The following is a 19,926-nucleotide window of genomic DNA, read 5'->3' on the forward strand; positions in this document are numbered from 1 at the left end:
ACCAAAGAGGGAATCAGGAAAGGGGATAACATTTGAAATGAAAATATATAAAATACTCATTAAAAAATGGCATTGACAAAAAAAATGGCATTGACAAAGAAAGTTGACCAAATGTGTTCTTCACCAGAAACACATGATTACATTAAAATTAGGAATAAATTGTTGTTGAAGATAATAGCTGCCCTTGGTAAATCATCCATGAACATCCAGAGCATCAAGTGATATTTGCTGGTAACCACTTGGGACAGATTTTGACTCAGCAGCAAACGTGTGATGTCTTTGAGCAGAATCCAAAAGCTGGTTGGGACCAGAGGCAAGCTCAAACACTGATTTATGTGTCTAAGGTCAATTTCTTAAGACTATACTAAATTAAAACGGCCATACGGAGAATATGGAGCGAAGTATAATTCATGAAAAGTGAATTGTGGCTACATTTTTATTACACTTATCCTGTTGTTGGTAGTGTTTTCTCATAAGATCAAACACTTGAACATGCCTGGAATAAAATTGTCATTTTAATTTCTTACTAGAGACACAGGAATAGAAAAAAATGTGTTAAAAGTGTCTTTGACCTTCTTGGAAAGCAATTAAGACCATAAATATTTTTTTGAATGAAGAATAAAATGTATATCTTAAATGAAATTCCAAATCCAAGTATATAACTATTTCTTCTTTAGCATGGCCAAATGGCTCATGGCCATCAGGAGGGAAAGAGTGCTTCTTTTTTTCGTGTGTATTTAAAATTCCTGTGAATTTCGTCAGCAAGGAAGAATCACAACTTCACGTTTAAAGATTTTTGTCTTAAATCCTAACAATGTCTTCTTTGAATTTGATTCTATTAAAGATAACATTAAATTTGGAAATTGTCATCATTCCAGAAAATTAAATCATAATGAAGCTGAGAATGGATTTCAGAAAATTGTGTTTTTGCCTCACTCTCTCTCTCCCTCCCCTTCTTCCTCTCCCTCCCCTCTCACCTCCCTCTCCCATTCCCTTCCCTCCTCCCTCTCTCCCTCCTTCCTTCTTTACTCACTCTCTTTCTTTTGGCAGTTATCCACCTGAAAATTTTGCATGCAGTTTACCCCACCCCCACTGTCATGTGACTCTCTTGCATGCTTGAGTTCAAAGGGCTTTCCACTGTTGAAATGGTACAACCTTATTCCAAATTCAAACTTGGTATATTTTAATGTTCCAGGTGATTGCTAAATTAAACTCTCCCCACAGATATTTTATGGTATTTACTTTGTGCTGAAAACTCCATTCATTTCTAAGGCAGCTGAATAAATCCAGCGATAATAAACTCTTAAAGAGATGAAGCAAGGAAAGAAAATGTTGGCACAGAAAGAATATTTATAAAGGGATATGCCACCTACTGAGGTACATTTTAAGAACCATGGTATTATTATGCTCAACCTAGTTCAGAGCCATAAGAATCAATTAAAGATATTATTCACTGAAGCTGAGTTTAATCAATGTATATATGACCAAACTAGAGGACTATCAGAATACATTCCAATTGAAAAAATTTCACTAAATAAATTCTGAATGTTGTCATTTAGTACAGCAAAGATATACTGCTAAAAAATCTTTTTCTTCATTCAAATACTGATCATGTTATATAGAATAATTTTAAATTAAAAAATTCCACTTTATAACTCACAATTTAGCATTGGACTTTTAGTATTGAATCAAAGGTCATCAAATTATGGCTACTTTTTATATAGCTGTATATAAGAAGAGTTCTCACATTTTTAAATGGTAAAAAAATCAAAAGTTTAATATTTCATAATGTGAAAGTGTAAAGAAATTCAAATTTCAGTTTCCATAAATAAAGACTTATTAGAACAATCATTCTTATTTATTTTCACATAGTCCAAAAACTACACTGAACTATAGCAGCTACAAGCATTTACCATTTATACTGTTTGGTAGTACCAAACTGAATTTAGCAAGGGAAGATTCACGAGATGCCCAAGAGGGCAAAGCTTGCGGATCACGGTGATTTAATTTTGGTGGGTACTGAAAAGGAGGAAGGTGCTTGTACATCTTCTATGCCTCTAAATTTGAGTCACCAGGTGTGAAGTTATAGAAAAGAAGCTAAAAGCCAGCAGCATTTACCATCTAGCCCTCCACAGAAATGTGGACATTTGCCAGTCACACAATTATGTACACATATGTGTAAACATCCTGCGACATATAGCTCTCAAACATAATTTAAATATTTAGAATTAGGCTGAACATTTTAATACATTGTATACAGACCATTGATTGTAACAAATTTCAGCATCCATGTCCTTCAAATGCATGTGGAAGTTACACCCTACTTAATAGACAAGGATTAGACAATATTGAAGACATATTAAAAATTGAATATGATAACACCTCCTTTTAGCATGTATACCTACTTCTCTGGTGGGTACGGTATACTTTTCACAGAATGTCATTCTCTTACTGCAATATTAAACATCAATATTCTCCTTTCTAAAAAATCATGTACCTACATTTCTTTCTTGCTATTGTGTCAGTACTCTATTCTCCTGTTATTATGGGTACACTAAATCTACATATGTCTTCTGAACAATACTCACAAAGACATTGGACCTCCCCTTCAGACTGTCACACCCTGCACTGACATCACCAACTTCCAAATTATCATCAATGCCAAAAGTACCTTTCGTTCTATCACTTCACACCAGGCAATTCAAATTGAAAAGCATAGAAAAGCTATTAGTGCCTTCCCCTTTTCCATTACTCAGCACAACCAAATTGCCATGTTCCATAGGCTGTGTCTTCTTAGCATCTATTGAATCTGCCCAATCTAGTTTGTCTCTCCAACAACTAAAATCTGTTCCACTTTTTGAGTGGATCACTACCTTGACCTGCCTGCTAATTGTCCTGCCTCAGATCTGGCACATATTCTGATGAGAACAAAATGAAGATGTACTCATATGCCATAGTTTTATACCATGACAAATAGACATTGCTTCCTTGCAGTATCTTTCCAGAACAATGTTCGTTTCACACACACACAGAAAGAGAGAGAGAGAGAGAGAGAGAGAGAGAGAGAGAGAGAGAGAGAGAGAGAGATACAATGCCCTACTGTTGCACGTTGGGTATCATAAGAAAGGAGGAGCTTTTCAGGTAAACACCTAGTAGCAAGGTACAGAGGGGGTAGTTATCAAGGTGAAATCAGGGAGGGGCCGTGCTCAGACTCTACTCTTGTACTTACAAATTAATATGTTACACAGGTTACAGAAACCAAGTTTTTATTTGGTCTTTAATATGAAATAAAAATGTTGACACATCTTACATTTCCTGGGAGAATAAAATTAGATACAGAAAAAGTAAAATCATGGAAAGCATTGGTCTTTTCAAGGTAGGTATGCCATCTTTCTTTCAGTTTGAGAAAATACTCAAGAAAAATAATTCATAGGAAGGAACGGTTTACAGTTTCTGAACCTAGAGCCCATAGCTCCTAGTTCTGTTGCTTTGGGTCTGTGGTGGTACAGAACACCAGGGAGCTAACATCAGGCAGAGAAAGCAGCCAAGAAACAAACAAGAGCAAAGGGACCAAGTGTTTAAACATCACCCTAAGAGAACACTGCCAATAAGCTAGCTTCCTTCCACAAGACTCCACCTCCTACTGTGCCACTGACTCCAACAGCACCACAAGCTACAGGAATAAACCTTTGATGCCTTTAGGGTATGTTCAAGCTTGAAACAGTAGCAATATATGACTTTGTGAAGAAGGTAAGTCCGTCTTTGTTCCAGGCCTAACAGAATGCTTCAAGAGTTTAGATAAGCAGATATGCCTCCAGGGAATAGCCAGTGTACAGATTACATAAGCATAATTTTTCATAGGATAACATTTACTAGGGACCGGAGCCAAAAAAAATGTTCAGAAAATATATGAAAGAAGGCTCACCTCTTTTCATTTTTACTTTCCTTTGGCACCACTAAGTCTTTAGAGAAAGCACTATGGCCTAAGGTTAAGAAACCCTGTTCACCTTCCGCTTTGAACCAGGAAAGTATAAACTTCTTTTACAACTTACAAAATTCATACTTCAACTCTATACTTTACTGTTTATTTTCAAATAATTGGCTTTTAGTTGAGAACAACTCAAAAAACTGTGGAAGAGCAAGCAGTATCCAACAGTGTGAGCAAAGCCCTTAACAGGAACCCTGTTATAATAAATCTTAGTAAAGCTTTATATATTTTGCTAATCTGCTTTACAATTTTTACTCACTCTGTAGAAACTGTGTATGTATGTGCTCTATTCTTAATTTATGACTCCTGTATGTGCAGAGTTACCATCAGGTTTTGGAGGGTAGCCAAGAGAAACAGCCATAGCTTATAACATTTGGGTTCTCTGGGATTGCTACTGGTCAATAACACAAAAAGAAGTAGTAACTCATTCTGGATATTGGGACTTCCACTTGATAAAATGTGAAATCTAGTAGAAGTGTTGTTCCCAGATATAGAGTTGATCTCTGCCTCTCTGTCTCTCTCTCTGTCTCTCTGTCTCTGTCTGTCTCTCTCTCTCTCTCCCTGTAGATAAGTAGATATAGATATATACATAGATATATAGATATAGATAGATGATAGATAGATAGATAGTTAGATAGATATAGATAGACGGTAGATAGATAGATAGATAGATAGATAGATAGATAGATAGATAGATAGATAGATAGACATCTCTTTCTGTTTCCCTGTTTCTCTTCCTTTCCCTCTCACCCTTCCTCCTAGTTTCCATATGGAATTTTTTACTTTGTTTTGTTTTAGACTGGGTCTAGCTGGCTATCCTCCTGCCTCAGACTCCTAAGGGCTGTAATTATAGCCATATACTACCACCTTTATACTTGGATCAGTGGAAATGCCTTTCTTCCTTTTTTTTGTTTCATTTTTGCTTTTTATTTGACACTCTATCTAGCCATCATCCTCCTGCCTTGATCCCCTAGGTACTACAATTATGGGCACTTACCTATGCTCAGCTCAGTAGAAATGCCTTTCTTCTGCTGCTGTAGTTTTATAGAATAGAATCCCATCCTTTGAAGACAGTATTTGTTACCTTCCACATTTTATAACAATGTTTTTCTGTCTTCATGAAGCTACATCTTAATAGGATTGTGTTTACTTCAGCTAAGTACAAAAACACATAATTATCCAATGCAATGCTGTATGCTGTGTTAGAAAGTTTGAGTGCAAGAAAAATATGACCAGTTATTTCTCATTTCATTTTTTATAGAAATAAATTTATAATTTAAAAACAAATTGTGCACAATGACCACAGGAAATAGCAAACAGCAAGAGGACATTTTATAGATAATTGCATAAACAAAACAGGCTCATATACTTCTACTAAACTGAAAATGTGATCTGAGCATTAGGGCCTCATAATATCAAAAGCACAGAGTGAGATATGTTATTTTTAACAGAATAAGAACAAAGATTTATTCTTTTCAAATGATGTCCAATATGAAAGTCTCAGAGAGGTTCACCTTGTGGACTATTGGCTGTTCTTCATCTAAACTGAAGATGATTTTATGTGATTAGAAAGATTTCTTATAAAATCAATCTTGTTTTTAATATTATTTAAATGTTTTTATGCTCTAGAATGTATCCCCCTCCTGGTCCACCCTCTGACTGTTCCCCATCCCATACCTCCCCCTCCTCTCCACTAGGATGTCCTCAAACCCAACTCCAGCAGACCACCCCACTCCGTGGGGCCTCCAGTCTCTTGAGGGTTAGATACATCTCTGACTGAACTCAGACCCAGCAGTCCTCTGGTATACATGATTGGGGGCCACATATCAGCTGGTGTATGCTGCATGGCTGATGGCCCAGTATCTGAGAGATCTTGGGGGTCCAGGCTAATTGAGACTGCCTGTCCTCCTACAGGGTCGCCCTCCTCCTCCTTCTTCCAGCTCCTCCTAATTCAACCACATGGGTCACCAGCTTCTGTCCATTGGTTGGGTGTAAATATCTGCATCTGACTCTTTTTAAAAAGAGATTTATTTATTTTATGTATGTGAGTACACTATAGCTGTCTTCAGATACACCAGAAGGCATCAGATCCCATTACACATGGTTGTGAGCCATCATGTGGTTGCTGGGAATTGAACTCAGGACCTGTGGTAGAGCAGTCAGTGCTCTTAACCTCTGAGTCACCTGCTTAGTGGGTCTTTTAGAGGGCAGTCATGATAGGCTCCTTTTACTGAGGACTCCATAACCTTTCAGACCTTGGGGCCCCCCTTGATCTGATTCTCACTTTGGGCCTGTTGATGGAACTGCTTTTCTTCAGGTTCTTCTCCACTTTTGTCCATGAAGCTCTTTCAAACAAGAACCATTAGGAAAAAGAGTTTTTCACTGTGGGATGGCAACCCCATCCTTCACTTGATGTTGTCTCTCTGCTGGAGGAGGGAACCACAAGTTCCCTCTCCCTACTGTAAGACATTTCATCTAAGGTCCTGCCCTTTGAATCCTGAGCGTCTCTCCCCTCCCAGGTCTGTGGTACATTCTGGAGGGTCTCCCTACCTCCTACCTCCCAAGGTTGACTGTCTCTATTCTTTCTGCTGGCCCTCAGGGCTTCATTGCTTTACCCCGACCCAATACCTGATCACATTCCCCTCCTCCCCTCTCTGTCCCCTTTCCTACTCAGGACCCTCCCTACCACCTCCTGCAATTGCTTTCTTCTTCCTTCCAAATGGGTTGAAGCATCCTCACTTGGGTCCTTCAACTTATTAGCCTTTTTGAGTTCTGTGGACTGTATCCTGGGTATTCTGTACTTTTTTTGACTAATATCCACTTATTAAATATTATTCCCTCCCCCTCCCCTTCCTTATGGGTGTTCCCCTCCCAAACCTCCCCCCATTGCCGCCCTCCCCCCCATAGTCTAGTTCACTGGGGGTTCAGTCTTAGCAGGACCCAGGGCTTCCCCTTCCACTGGTGCTCTTACTAGGATGTTCATTGCTACCTATGGGGTCAGAGTCCAGGGTCAGTCCATGTATAGTCTTTAGGTAGTGGCTTATTCCCTGGAAGCTCTGGTTGCTTGACATTGTTGTACATATGGGGTCTCGAGCCCCTTCAAGCTCTTCCAGTTCTTTCTCTGATTCCTTCAACGGGGGACCTATTCTCAGTTCAGTGGTTTGCTACTGGCATTCGCCTCTGTATTTGCTGTATTCTGGCTGTGTCTCTCAGGAGCGATCTACATCCGGCTCCCGTCGGTCTGCACTTCTTTGCTTCATCCATCTTGTCTAATTGGGTGGCTGTATATGTATGGGCCACAGGTGGGGCAGGCTCTGAATGGGTGTTCCTTCAGTCTCTGTTTTAATCTTTGCCTCTCCCTTCCCTGCCAAGGGTATTCTTTTTCCTCATTTAAAGAAGGAGTGAAGCATTCACATTTTGATCATCCGTCTTGAGTTTTGTTTGTTCTAGGGATCTAGGGTAATTCAAGCATTTGGGCTAATAGCCACTTATCAATGAGTGCATACCATGTATGTCTTTCTGTGATTGGGTTAGCTCACTCAGGATGATATTTTCCAGTTCCAACCATTTGCCTACGAATTTCATAAAGCCGTTGTTTTTGATAGCTGAGTAATATTCCATTGTGTAGATGTACCACATTTTCTGTATCCATTCCTCTGTTGAAGGGCATCTGGGTTCTTTCCAGTTTCTGGCTATTATAAATAAGGCTGCAATGAACATAATGGAGCACGTGTCTCTTTTATATGTTGAGGCATCTTTTGGGTATATGTCCAAGAGAGGTATAGATGGATCCTCAGGCAGTTCTATGTCCAATTTTCTGAGGAACCTCCAGAATGATTTCCAGAATGGTTGTACCAGTCTGCAATCCCACCAACAATGGAGGAGTGTTCCTCTTTCTCCACATCCTCGCCAGCATCTGCTGTCACCTGAGTTTTTGATCTTAGCCATTCTCACTGGTGTGAGGTGAAATCTCAGGGTTGTTTTGATTTGCATTTCCCTTATGACTAAAGATGTTGAACATTTCTTTAGGTGCTTCTCAGCCATTCGGCATTCCTCAGCTGTGAATTCTTTGTTTAGCTCTGAACCCCATTTTTTAATAGGGTTATTTGTTTCCCTGCGGTCTAAATTCTTGAGTTCTTTGTATATTTTGGATATAAGGCCTCTATCTGTTGTAGGATTGGTAAAGATCTTTTCCCAATCTGTTGGTTGCCGTTTTGTCCTAACCACAGTGTCCTTTGCCTTACAGAAGCTTTGCAGTTTTATGAGATCCCATTTGTCGATTCTTGCTCTTAGAGCGTAAGCCATTGATGTTTTGTTTAGGAAATTTTTTCCAGTGCCCATGTGTTCCAGATGCTTCCCTAGTTTTTCTTCTATTAGTTTGAGTGTGTCTGGTTTGATGTGGAGGTCCTTGGACTTAAGCTTTGTACAGGGTGATAAGCATGGATCGATCTGCATTCTTCTACAGGTTGACCTCCAGTTGAACCAGCACCATTTTCTGAAAATGCTATCTTTTTTCCATTGGATGGTTTTGGCTCCTTTGTCAAAAATCAAGTGACCATAGGTGTGTGGGTTCATTTCTGGGTCTTCAATTCTATTCCATTGGTCTATCTGTCTGTCTCTGTACCAATACCATGCAGTTTTTATCACTATTGCTCTGTAATACTGCTTGAGTTCAGGGATAGTGATTCCCCCTGAAGTCCTTTTATTGTTGAGGATAGCTTTAGCTATCCTGGGTTTTTTGTTATTCCAGATGAATTTGCAAATTGTTCTGTCTAACTCTTTGAAGAATTGGATTGGTATTTTGTTGGGGATTGCATTGAATCTGTAGATTGCTTTTGGTAAAATGGCCATTTTTACTATATTAATCCTGCCACTCCATGAGCATGGGAGATCTTTCCATCTTCTGAGGTCTTCTTCAATTTCTTTCCTCAGTGTCTTGAAGTTCTTATTGTATAGATCTTTTACTTGCTTGGTTAAAGCACACCGAGGTACTTTATATAATTTGGGTCTATGATGAAGGGTGTCGTTTCCCTAATTTCTTTCTCGGCTTGTTTCTCTTTTGTATAATGGAAGGCAAATGATTTATTTGAGTTAATTTTATACCCAGCCACTTTGCTGAAGTTGTTTATCAGCTTTAGTAGTTCTCTGGTGGAACTTTTGGGATCACTTAAATATACTATCATATCATCTGCAAATAGTGATATTTTGACCTCTTCTTTTCCGATCTGTATCCCCTTGATCTCCATTTGTTGTCTGATTGCTCTGGCTAGAACTTCAAGAACTATATTGAATAAGTAGGGAGAGAGTGGGCAGCCTTGTCTAGTCCCTGATTTTAGTGGGATTGCTTCAAGTTTCTCTCCATTTAGTTTAATGTTAGCAACTGGTTTGCTGTATATGGCTTTTACTATGTTTAGGTATGGGCCTTGAATTCCTATTCTTTCCAGGACTTTTATCATGAAGGGGTGTTGTAATTTTTCAAATGCTTTCTCAGCATCTAATGAAATGATCATGTGGTTCTGTTCTTTCAGTTTGTTTATATAATGGATCACGTTGATGGTTTTCCGTATATTAAACCATCCCTGCATGCCTGGGATGAAGCCTACTTGATCATGGTGGATGATTGTTTTGATGTGCTCTTGAATTCAGTTTGCCAGAATTTTGTTGAGTATTTTTGCGTCGATATTCATAAGGGAAATTGGTCTGAAGTTCTCTTTCTTTGTTGTGTCTTTGTGTGGTTTAGGTATAAGAGTAATTGTGGCTTCGTAGAGGGTATTCGGTAGTGATCCATCTGTTTCAATTTTGTGGAATAGTTTGGATAATATTGGTATGAGGTCTTCTATGAAGGTTTGATAGAATTCTGCACTAAACCCGTCTGGACCTGGGCTCTTTTTGGTTGGGAGACCGTTAATGACTGCTTCTATTTCCTTAGGAGTTATGGGGTTGTTTAACTGGTTTATCTGTTCCTGATTTAACTTCGGTACCTGGTATCTGTCTAGGAAATTGTCCATTTCCTGCAGATTTTCAAGTTTTGTTGAATATAGGTTTTTATAGTAAGATCTGATGATTTTTTGAATTTCCTCTGAATCTGTAGTTATGTCTCCCTTTTCATTTCTGATTTTGTTAATTTGGACGCACTCTCTGTGTCCTCTCGTTAGTCTGGCTAAGGGTTTATCTATCTTGTTGATTTTCTCAAAGAACCAACTTTTGGTTCTGTTGATTCTTTCTATGGTCCTTTTTGTTTCTACTTGGTTGATTTCAGCTCTGAGTTTGATTATTTCCTGCCTTCTACTCCTCCTGGGTGTATTTGCTTCTTTTTGTTCTAGAGCTTTTAGGTGTGCTGTCAAGCTGCTGACATATGCTCTTTCCTGTTTCTTTCTGCAGGCACTCAGCGCTATGAGTTTCCCTCTTACCACAGCTTTCATTGTGTCCCATAAGTTTCGGTATGTTGTACCTTCATTTTCATTAAATTCTAAAAAGTTTTTAATTTCTTTCTTTATTTCTTCCTTGACCAGGTTATCATTGAGTAGAGCATTGTTCAATTTCCACGTATATGTGGGCATTCTTCCCTTATTGTTATTGAAGACCAGTTTTAGGCCGTGGTGGTCCGATAGCACGCATGGGATTATTTCTATCTTTCTGTACCTGTTGAGGCCCGTTTTTTGACCAATTATATGGTCAATTTTGGAGAAAGTACCATGAGGAGCTGAGAAGAAGGTATATCCTTTTGCTTTAGGATAGAATGTTCTATAAATATCCGTTAAGTCCATTTGGCTCATGACTTCTCTTAGTCTGTCGACATCTCTGTTTAATTTCTGTTCCCATGATCTGTCCATTGATGAGAGTGGGGTGTTGAAATCTCCCACTATTATTGTGTGAGGTGCAATGTGTGTTTTGAGCTTTAATAAGGTTTCTTTTACGTATGTAGGTGCCCTTGTATTTGGGGCATAGATATTTAGGATTGAGAGTTCATCTTGGTGGATTTTTCCTTTGATGAATATGAAGTGTCCTTCCTTATCTTTTTTGATGACTTTTAGTTGGAAATTGATTTTATTTGATATTAGAATGGCTACTCCAGCTTGCTTCTTCTGACCATTTGCTTGGAAAGTTGTTTTCCAGCCTTTCACTCTGAGGTAGTGTCTGTCCTTTTCTCTGAGGTGTGTTTCCTGTAGGCAGCAGAATGCAGGGTCCTCGTTGTGTATCCAGTTTGTTAATCTATTTCTTTTTATTGGGGAGTTGAGGCCATTGATGTTGAGAGATATTAAGGAATAGTTATTATTGCTTCCCGTTATATTCATATTTGGATGTGAGGTTATGTTTGTGTGCTTTCATTCTCTTTGTTTTGTTGCCAAGACGATTAGTTTCTTGCTTCTTCTAGGGTATAGCTTGCCTCCTTATGTTGGGCTTTACCATTTATTATCCTTTGTAGTGCTGGATTTGGAGAAAGATATTGTGTAAATTTGGTTTTGTCATGGAATATCTTGGTTTCTCCATCTATGTTAATTGAGAGTTTTGCAGGATACAGTAACCTGGGCTGGCATTTGTGTTCTCTTAGGGTCTGTATGACATCAGTCCAGGATCTTCTGGCCTTCATAGTTTCTGGCGAGAAGTCTGGTGTGATTCTGCCTTTATATGTTACTTGACCTTTTTCCCTTACTGCTTTTAATATTTCTTTATTTTGTGCGTTTGGTGTTTTGACAATTATGTGACGGGAGGTGTTTCTTTTCTGGTCCAATCTATTTGGAGTTCTGTAGGCTTCTTGTATGTCTATGGGTATCTCTTTTTTTAGGTTAGGGAAGTTTTCTTCTATGATTTTGTTGAAGATATTTACTGGTCCTTTGAGCTGGGAGTCTTCACTCTCTTCTATACCTATTATCCTTAGGTTTGATCTTCTTATTGAGTCTGGATTTCCTGTATGTTTTGAACCAGTAGCTTTTTCCGCTTTACATTATCTTTGACAGTTGAGTCAATGATTTCTATGGAATCTTCTGCTCCTGAGATTCTCTCTTCCATCTCTTGTATTCTGTTGGTGAAGCTTGTATCTACAGCTCCTTGTCTCTTCTTTTGGTTTTCTATATCCAGGGTTGTTTCCATGTGTTCTTTCTTGATTGCTTCTATTTCCATTTTTAATTCCTTCAACTGTTTGATTGTGTTTTCCTGGAATTCTTTCAGGGATTTTTGCGATTCTTTCAGGGATTTTTGCGATTCCTCTCTGTAGGCTTCTACTTGTTTATTAATGTTTTCCTGTGTTTCCCTAAGGGAGTTCTTCACATCTTTCTTGAAGTCCTCCAGCATCATGATCAAATATGATTTTGAAACTAGATCTTGCTTTTCTGATGTGTTTGGATATTCCATGTTTGTTTTGGTGGGAGAATTGGGCTCCGATGATGCCATGTAGTCTTGGTTTCTGTTGCTTGGGTTCCTGTGCTTGCCTCTCGCCATCAGATTATCTCTAGTGTTACTTTGTTCTGCTATTTCTGACAGTGGCTAGACTGTCCTATAAGCCTGTGTGTCAGGAGTGCTGTAGACCTGTTTTCCTCTCTTTCAGTCAGTTAGGGGACAGAGTGTTCTGCTTTCGGGCGTGTAGTTTTTCCTCTCTACAGGTCTTCAGTTGTTCCTGTGGGCCTGTGTCTTGAGTTCACCAGGCAGCTTTCTTGCAGCAGAAAAGTTGGTCTTACCTGTTGTCCCGAGGCTCAAGTTTGCTCGCGGGGTGCTGCCCACGGGCTCTTTGCGGCGGCAGCAACCAGGAAGACCTGTGCCGCCCCTCCCGGGAGCTTATGCAGCCTCAGGAGTGCCCACCTGACCAGGCGGTGAGGTCTCTTTCCCACGGGGTCTGGGAGCAGAGAGCTGCTGCGGGCCGGGATCCGAGGGTGTGGGACTTCTGGTAAACACATGACGTGCCCGGTCCTAGAGGAATTCTGCCTCTGTGTGTCCCGATTTCACCCGGCAGCTTTCTTGCAGCATACAAGTTGGTCTTACCTGTGGTCCCGAGGCTCAAGTTTGCTCGCGGGGTGCTGCCCTCGGGCTCTCTGGGGCAGCAGCAACCAGGAAGACCTGTGCCGCCCCTTCCGGGAGCTTCAGTGCACCAGGGTTCCAGATGGCCTTTGGTGTTTTCCTCTGGCGTCCGAGATGTATGTACAGAGAGCAGTCTCTTCTGGTTTCCCAGGCTTGTCTGCCTCTCTGAAGGTTTAGCTCTCCCTCCCAAGGGATTTGGGTGCAGAGAACTCTTATTTGCATTTCAAATGTTATTCCCTTTCCCTGTTTCCCAGCCACAAGCCCCCATCCCATCTCCCTCCCCTCCTTCTATAGGGGTGTTCCTCACCCCCTCCTCCCTTCCAGACATTCCCCTGCAATGGGGGGTTCAGCCTTGGCATTGGTGCCCAACAAGGCCATCCTCAGCTACATATACAGCTGGAGCCATGTCCATGTGTAGTCTTTGGGTAGTGGTATTGTCCCTGGGAGCATTGGTTGGTTGGTCTTGTTGTTCTTATGGAGTTGCAAGCTCCTTCAGCTCTTTCAATCCTTTCTAATTCCTCCAATGGGGATTCCATTCTCAGTTCAATGGTTTGCTGCTAGCATTTGCCTCTGTATTTGTCATGCTCTGGCTGAGCTCTCAGGAGACAGCTAAATCAGGCTCCTGTCATCATGTACCTCTTGGCTTCATAGATATTATCTAGTTTTCATGGCTGTATGTATTTATGCATATATTGACTGTATCCCAGGTGAGGCAAGCTCTGAATGACCTTTCCTTCAATCTCTGCTCCAAGGGTTTGGTCGTAGACTGTCCCAAGCCATTGCTAATAGGTTATCACCTGCCAGATGTCACTTCTCTGCTCAATTGGGTTTGTATCTAGCTCCACATCCCATTCTTCTCCGGTTTAGAAAGCACACGGCCATGTTAAAAGGCATGGTGTTTGTAACTGTGTTTTAGTTTCTCACACAGCACAGTTTATTTTTATAAAATCAAAATGATGGACCTAATACTTTGTGCTTGCTACACACATCAGTTCTGCTCCACAGTCGGGTCATCAGAGGAGTCCTGCAGCTCCTCTACACACAGTTTCTTGCCTTCTGGAGATGATCTTCAGAAGCAGTGCCGGCCGAGCCTCTCAGTACAGGCTGTTCTGTCCTTTTCCTTCTGTGTGGACACAGGGAAGTGAATGGAAAGAACCACCAAGAACTGAGCTGTGACTGCTGGGTTTGTCCCTTGGAGCTTGTGCAAGCATAGCTGTCAGATCAGTGCTCTGATTGTACGGAGCCACTGTCTAATGGGGTGTCCACAGAGCACGAGGCTCACGCAGGGCCATGGAGCCCCTCCAAGGCCTCCTGGTCAAATGTGGTCGACCTATACAAGAGTCCACTGGCCAATTTTCTGCATCTCACCACTTTCACATAAACTTATGTCAGCAGAGGATAGTGATTTACTCTGTATCTTCTCCAGGTTCTATAAAAATTTAAATGAATTTTATAATATTGAACATACATTTAAAGAAATGAAAACATTTGGAATTAAAAACCAAAAAAAAAAAAAAAACAAAAACAAAACAGGAAGTAAGTTTGGAACTGGCTTAGGTTATCAGCCTTTAAAAATACAATGTATTTATATTTTTTAAAAGTATGTATCTTTCCATAATAGTCTGCTTTTAAAGACTTTTGTTCATTTGAGTGTTTTAAATGTACTTCTGTCTTTCTAGACTATGAATTTCCATTTCCCAAAAGTTCTAATACTGATTTAATGATGTGATTCATGTGACAAACATCTATTTTATTTTTATTTTTTTGCTTCATTGCTATTAGTGAATGACAAGTGAAGGAGATTTATTTTAGCTTGAAAATGTCAGGTATGCACTTTCAGAGATATATTTTTCCAGCTTTTAATGAGGTGGTGTTTCTTTTTGAAAGGAATGCTCATCCTTAGTGCGGATGCTGCACAGGTGACAACTGATATTTAATAAGCGATGGCTCTTGTATTAGTCGCAGTTCACTAAAGAAAATGTCTCAGATTGCTTTTGAAAAACTCATAGCCTAAGGCAAGATGTGACCTTTTTATTACATAATGAGAATCATTTATTACCTTACAATGTATCTTAAAGTCACAGACAAAATGCCACTTTGATAATTGCTTTCAATTAGCTTTGAGCATAGCATATATTCATAAAATGTCTTCTCTAATTTAGAGTTGAATTAGAGAAAATTGCAGACATAATCTACTTTAAGGTTGTCTCATTTAAGGTGATTCGTAGTTTTATACCACAGAAATCAACATGAGTGGCTTTAGAACAGTGCCTCTGAGTGTCTTAAGCAGACTTCTCAGTATCTGATTCTATTGTATTACCAATTAATTAACAAATTAGAAAGATCATTTCTGACCTTTCATGCATGTTAACTTTTGACTTTCATTCTTAATGATTGTTTGGAAATGAAGCCTTGCAGCTCGTGCTGAAAGAGAGAAACAATGTGATTAAAAAGATAAATAAGGTTTGCCTAATGCTAAGTGCCCCCTAACACTGGGCCTCGGACTGGATACAGTCATAGTGCATCTTTTCTTGTTTTGATAATATGTGACTAATGGTTATGACATGACACTGGGTAATCATGCAATCTAAATTAAGAGGTCTGGGAGACTGGACTAGTGAGTTAGATATAAGACCATACTAAAATCATGACCACAGGTGAGTATTATTTAAATGTATGCCACTGTCTCCCTTCAATATTTTCGAAATCTCTGAAATTGAATTTTAACTTTGTATCATTTGTGTTACTCATGAAACACAGCAGCAGAGGATCTCAGAACTTGGTCTTTTGTCTTGATATCACTCTTTCTCTTTCCTAGATAAAAATTACACACAAGAACCAGGCCCCAATGCTGATGGGACCTCCACCTAAAACTGGATTATTCTGCTCCCTCATCAAAAGAACAAGAAACCGAAGCAAGGAATGAACCTCCGTCAGGAGAAATTTGAATAGCATACTTGTACCACGGAACATTTTGACCCATTTCAAGTCTCCTGCTCCTACAAAATCATGGAATTCACAGTTTTTGTTATTGAGCTGATGTAAAATTTGGCTATTAGAAAATTTGTTGTCTCTGTTTTCATAGGCGTATTTGCATGGAAAAAAAGTAGAAATTTATATGATGCGACACAGCGTATTTAAGTTGCATGCACTCACACAGGGTTTCTGTGTCTCCTCCTCACATCTTCTGCCATTTTCATTTACTGACTGTGAGGAAAAACCTGCGAAAGATCAAAGAAGTATGATGGGAAAAGATTTCTTATATAATTGCTGTCATTGGCAAGCAGTAATAACTATGGCTAAAACAACCTCAAGTGCAAACTGTCATCCTTTGCCTATTAGAAAAATCACTGCATCCTTGATGTTGGACCCATGACATAGGAAGACGCTAAATTCAAAAATTTTATTAAAAAGTTGCCCATGATACCATGCTCCATCTAAATACTCTTTTTTAAATCTCTTTACTCTTCCCAGTGGACATGAGAATATCAGGCATAAGATTTTTTCTTGTGCTAAAACACTAGAAAGTGACTTTTATTTTGTTTAGCTTTGTTTTTAACTCCAAAAACACGAGAGCAAATATGTTACTAGGAGGAATTGTAGTAACATAGCAAGCTTTATTCCTTTCTGCATAAGAATCTAGACACAAATGCATAATCACAGTAGTAGCCAAATGGACGGTTTAAACTATGTGCCAAACGAATCTGTTTCCCACCAAAGATCAGGAATTAGAGTTCTTACGAGTTTGGGAAAAGTAAAATGTGAGACAAGAATGAGTTACCCATTCATTGTGATAAAAATGTTCACCATTCAAAACCAGCAAATCATACAGTATAATCAAATCTCAATTGCCAATTTCATGGCTATTTGGTGCCCCCACCATATATGTCTGTGATTTTTAATGGATCTGTTAAGTGCACTTCAGAAGGTAAATGACAGCATTGGTTCCTTTTCGGGTAGATTGGTACCTGCGACAATACTGAGCTCATTGAAGCAACCATGCATGCAATTAGCCTCTTACTAGTTATTCATCCCTGCCCCATCTTTATGACATTTCAAATGTTTGGGGATATATAAAGGCCTCCTTAAGGTGTGTGCATAGCATGATCTGGTCTCTGATTATTTAAAGAAATGTGCAAGTGCTGCTTTTCATAGTGTTTCTTTGAGGCTATCCTAGGAAACGAAATACTTCGGGGCAGTCTCAGTGTGGTTCAGTTACACTGACCTGCATCTCATCACCGCACGATTTATGTTTTCAGACGCAACGCCATCAGGAGAACGAGTGCTCGAAATGCATGATTTATCAGCTTTCCTCTCTGCTCTACATTAAAGTGCTAATGATTTATCAGTTCTATTTTTCTATTGATTCTTTCATCTTTGAATAACAAATAGCAGTTAGTGATTCTGTTGAACACAACCCCGTGCATGGATTTATTGATTTCCAGTGAAATTGCTGTAATTTTACTTCTTTCGTTGGAAAACTCAAGTGAATGCTGTTGTGTCAAATAGCTGCTCTCAAGCAGTGTTCTGTAATGGAAGATTATGTGTAAAGTGTATTCCTCTCGTCGTCCTGGAACATCGGATGCTAAATACCCATCAACAATAACTTTAATTGCTTTAAAAATAAAAGCTTTTGAATAGAATTAAGACATAATTTAGCTTACCCAGGGAAATGATGATTAAAATTGCAAATTCAGTACAGCAATCAGTTGTCCTAGTATAGTAATAATAAAGTAGTTATTCATCAGAATAGTAATCTAGACCAAAAGAATGCTCGAAACAACTACAAACGCATCACTCACATAATGTTACATAACACATCCTTTGCTTTTGTGCATCTCTGGTTACAGGTAATAAATATTTCTTACACGAATTGATGAGATTTTTCTACAGTGGGCAGGTAGACCTTGAGCCAAAATGTTATTTTGAATCCACAATAATTTCACGTTCTGGAGGACATTAAAGCAGCAGTAGTTTCTGAATTATTTGCAGCATCTGGGAAACTGTAGTAGAAGACTAAAGAACTGGCCTGAATGGTTTCAGTCACTGAATAGTGGGCCCCTGCTGCACTTTAGCATGGCTGCATGACCACAACCAGTTCTAGTAGGCACTACATTTCAGTCCATTGGATTCATGGATAACCCTAGTAAGTCTTCAAAAGGGAATCAATTTTGACTTTCCTAAATTCGATTTTTTTTAAAAAGATAACTGATGTGCTTGCCCTTTGAGTACACTACTCCTGGGGTTTGGAAAGTAGTTTTTTAAAATCTACTTTGATGGTTTTGAAATAAGAGAAGATATTCTCTTCTTTTTTATGACAGCTTCGCGTGAAGAATATATATTTTAAGGAAAATTCTAAATGGAAAGTTCTATGGCATATTAAAATACTGAATAATGATTGTTAGCTTAACAAAATGGAAACTTTACTTCCAGGCATGTGGGTGTCGGAGGTGTTGAGTCAACCTTTTTTAACTATCATAGACATAATAAGTGATAAAGTTCTGAGTGAAGTGGTGTGAAAATGAATGCTGCACTAGCTTAAAATGGTCAGAGAATCTCAAGGATAGAGTTTCATACCCTGCTAAACACTGCCATATACTCAGTTCATAGACAGAAATGACAGATTCTAGAATAAACCTGGAAATGTACACTTTCAGGAAATAGGAAGGGCGATATCGACGTGCAGTCAGCATTTCAAACGTCACGTGTGTATTTTCTCACTCTCCGTCATGTGTATTTGATGTGGAGAGTGGCGATCGAGTTTTTGTAATAGAAGAAAAGATGCTTTACTTTGAATGGGTTATGTGGTTGCTGCCTTTCTAGAGCTCTCTGATCACGGGTTCATTGTACGCAGTCTCCTCAAGGCAAGAATGTCTAATGGTAAGCGCGGTGGAGTCACACATCCATTCCCCTTTGTACACGTGACTTGTATTAGAGAGTGGGGCTAAGTACCTTTACCTGGACCGAATCTGTTTAAGTCTGAGACTGTCGATGCCACTTACACTAGCTAGGGCTCTTCGGTGGTTCCTTTCCTTTTTCTGTTAGTGTTCGCTGGTTTTTGATTGGTTTTGAAAGGAACGGTGTATTTTTATGGTACATATAACCCTCGAAGAGTTAATCGATGGATAACTTATATTCCACATTAAAGGATATACCTTTCTAGCACTTATAGCATATATTGAGACTGTGGGATGTAATAAAAATAATAAATGAATTTAAGAAAAGCCTTTTGTTCTGTGAAAGACAGAAATCACATCCTTAAACCAGCCAATTGAATTGAATTATGTTTAAAGGTTTGAGTAAATTCTCATTTGAACCTTTCTATATATTCTTATTGTGTTTAAAACATAGGGTTTGTTTAATTAAACTATCTTACTTATTTTCTCAGAAAGTGTTATGTACAAATCCTGGTTTTTGAAATAAAAGTGTTAACCATTCACTTGTGCATCATTTGTTCTCTTCCAGATGGTCCCTTCATGTGAAATATCCATTAGAACATCCTCAGTGGTTTTCCACTAGAGGACCTGTGCAAGCCGCCTTGTCTTAGGAATAAAAACACTGTGCTTAGGGGTTAAATTACTTGTCATTAAAAACCAAGCCATTCAACTTTTTTGCCTTACATTGTATCTGTGACTGTATAGTACTTTTGAAGATCCAAGAAAGGAAAACAAGCTAAGTAGGAGTATAAATAATACACTTGAATTTCAATGTGAAATTTAATTTCTACATTTATTCTAGAACAGGCATCAGCTACCACTTGTGTGTTGGCTGAGGCAAATATTTTCAAAAGGTATAAAACTATTACAAATTATTTCTCAAGGGCATGTTCTTTTCTCTAAATATTCACATCTAGGAGAAGAGTTGTATGTATTAATGACTACATTATGTGATTGAACTATGTATGTGAAAGGTGAGCTGTGTCTAAA

General features: G+C 39.0%; 1 protein-coding gene across 11 annotated transcripts in view; it reads left to right on the top strand.

Moving 5' to 3' along the window:
- Positions 1 to 19,606, top strand: part of Dgkb (diacylglycerol kinase, beta) — a 756,364-nt gene extending 736,758 nt beyond the window's left edge. For 10 of the 11 annotated variants that reach the window (XM_087554410.1, XM_087554412.1, XM_087554415.1 and 7 more), the window contains one exon: positions 15,819 to 19,439. In XM_087554410.1, coding sequence (XP_087410536.1) covers positions 15,819 to 15,926 — 108 coding nt within the window. In that variant the 3' untranslated portion in view covers positions 15,927 to 19,439. 11 annotated transcript variants of the gene reach the window in all.
- The last annotated feature ends 320 nt before the right edge of the window (positions 19,607 to 19,926 follow it).

The sequence above is a fragment of the Rattus norvegicus genome, chromosome 6 (genome assembly GCF_021556685.1).
Source record: "Rattus norvegicus strain SHRSP/BbbUtx chromosome 6, alternate assembly SHRSP_T2T, whole genome shotgun sequence".
In the NCBI taxonomy this organism is placed as follows: Eukaryota; Metazoa; Chordata; class Mammalia; order Rodentia; family Muridae; genus Rattus; species Rattus norvegicus.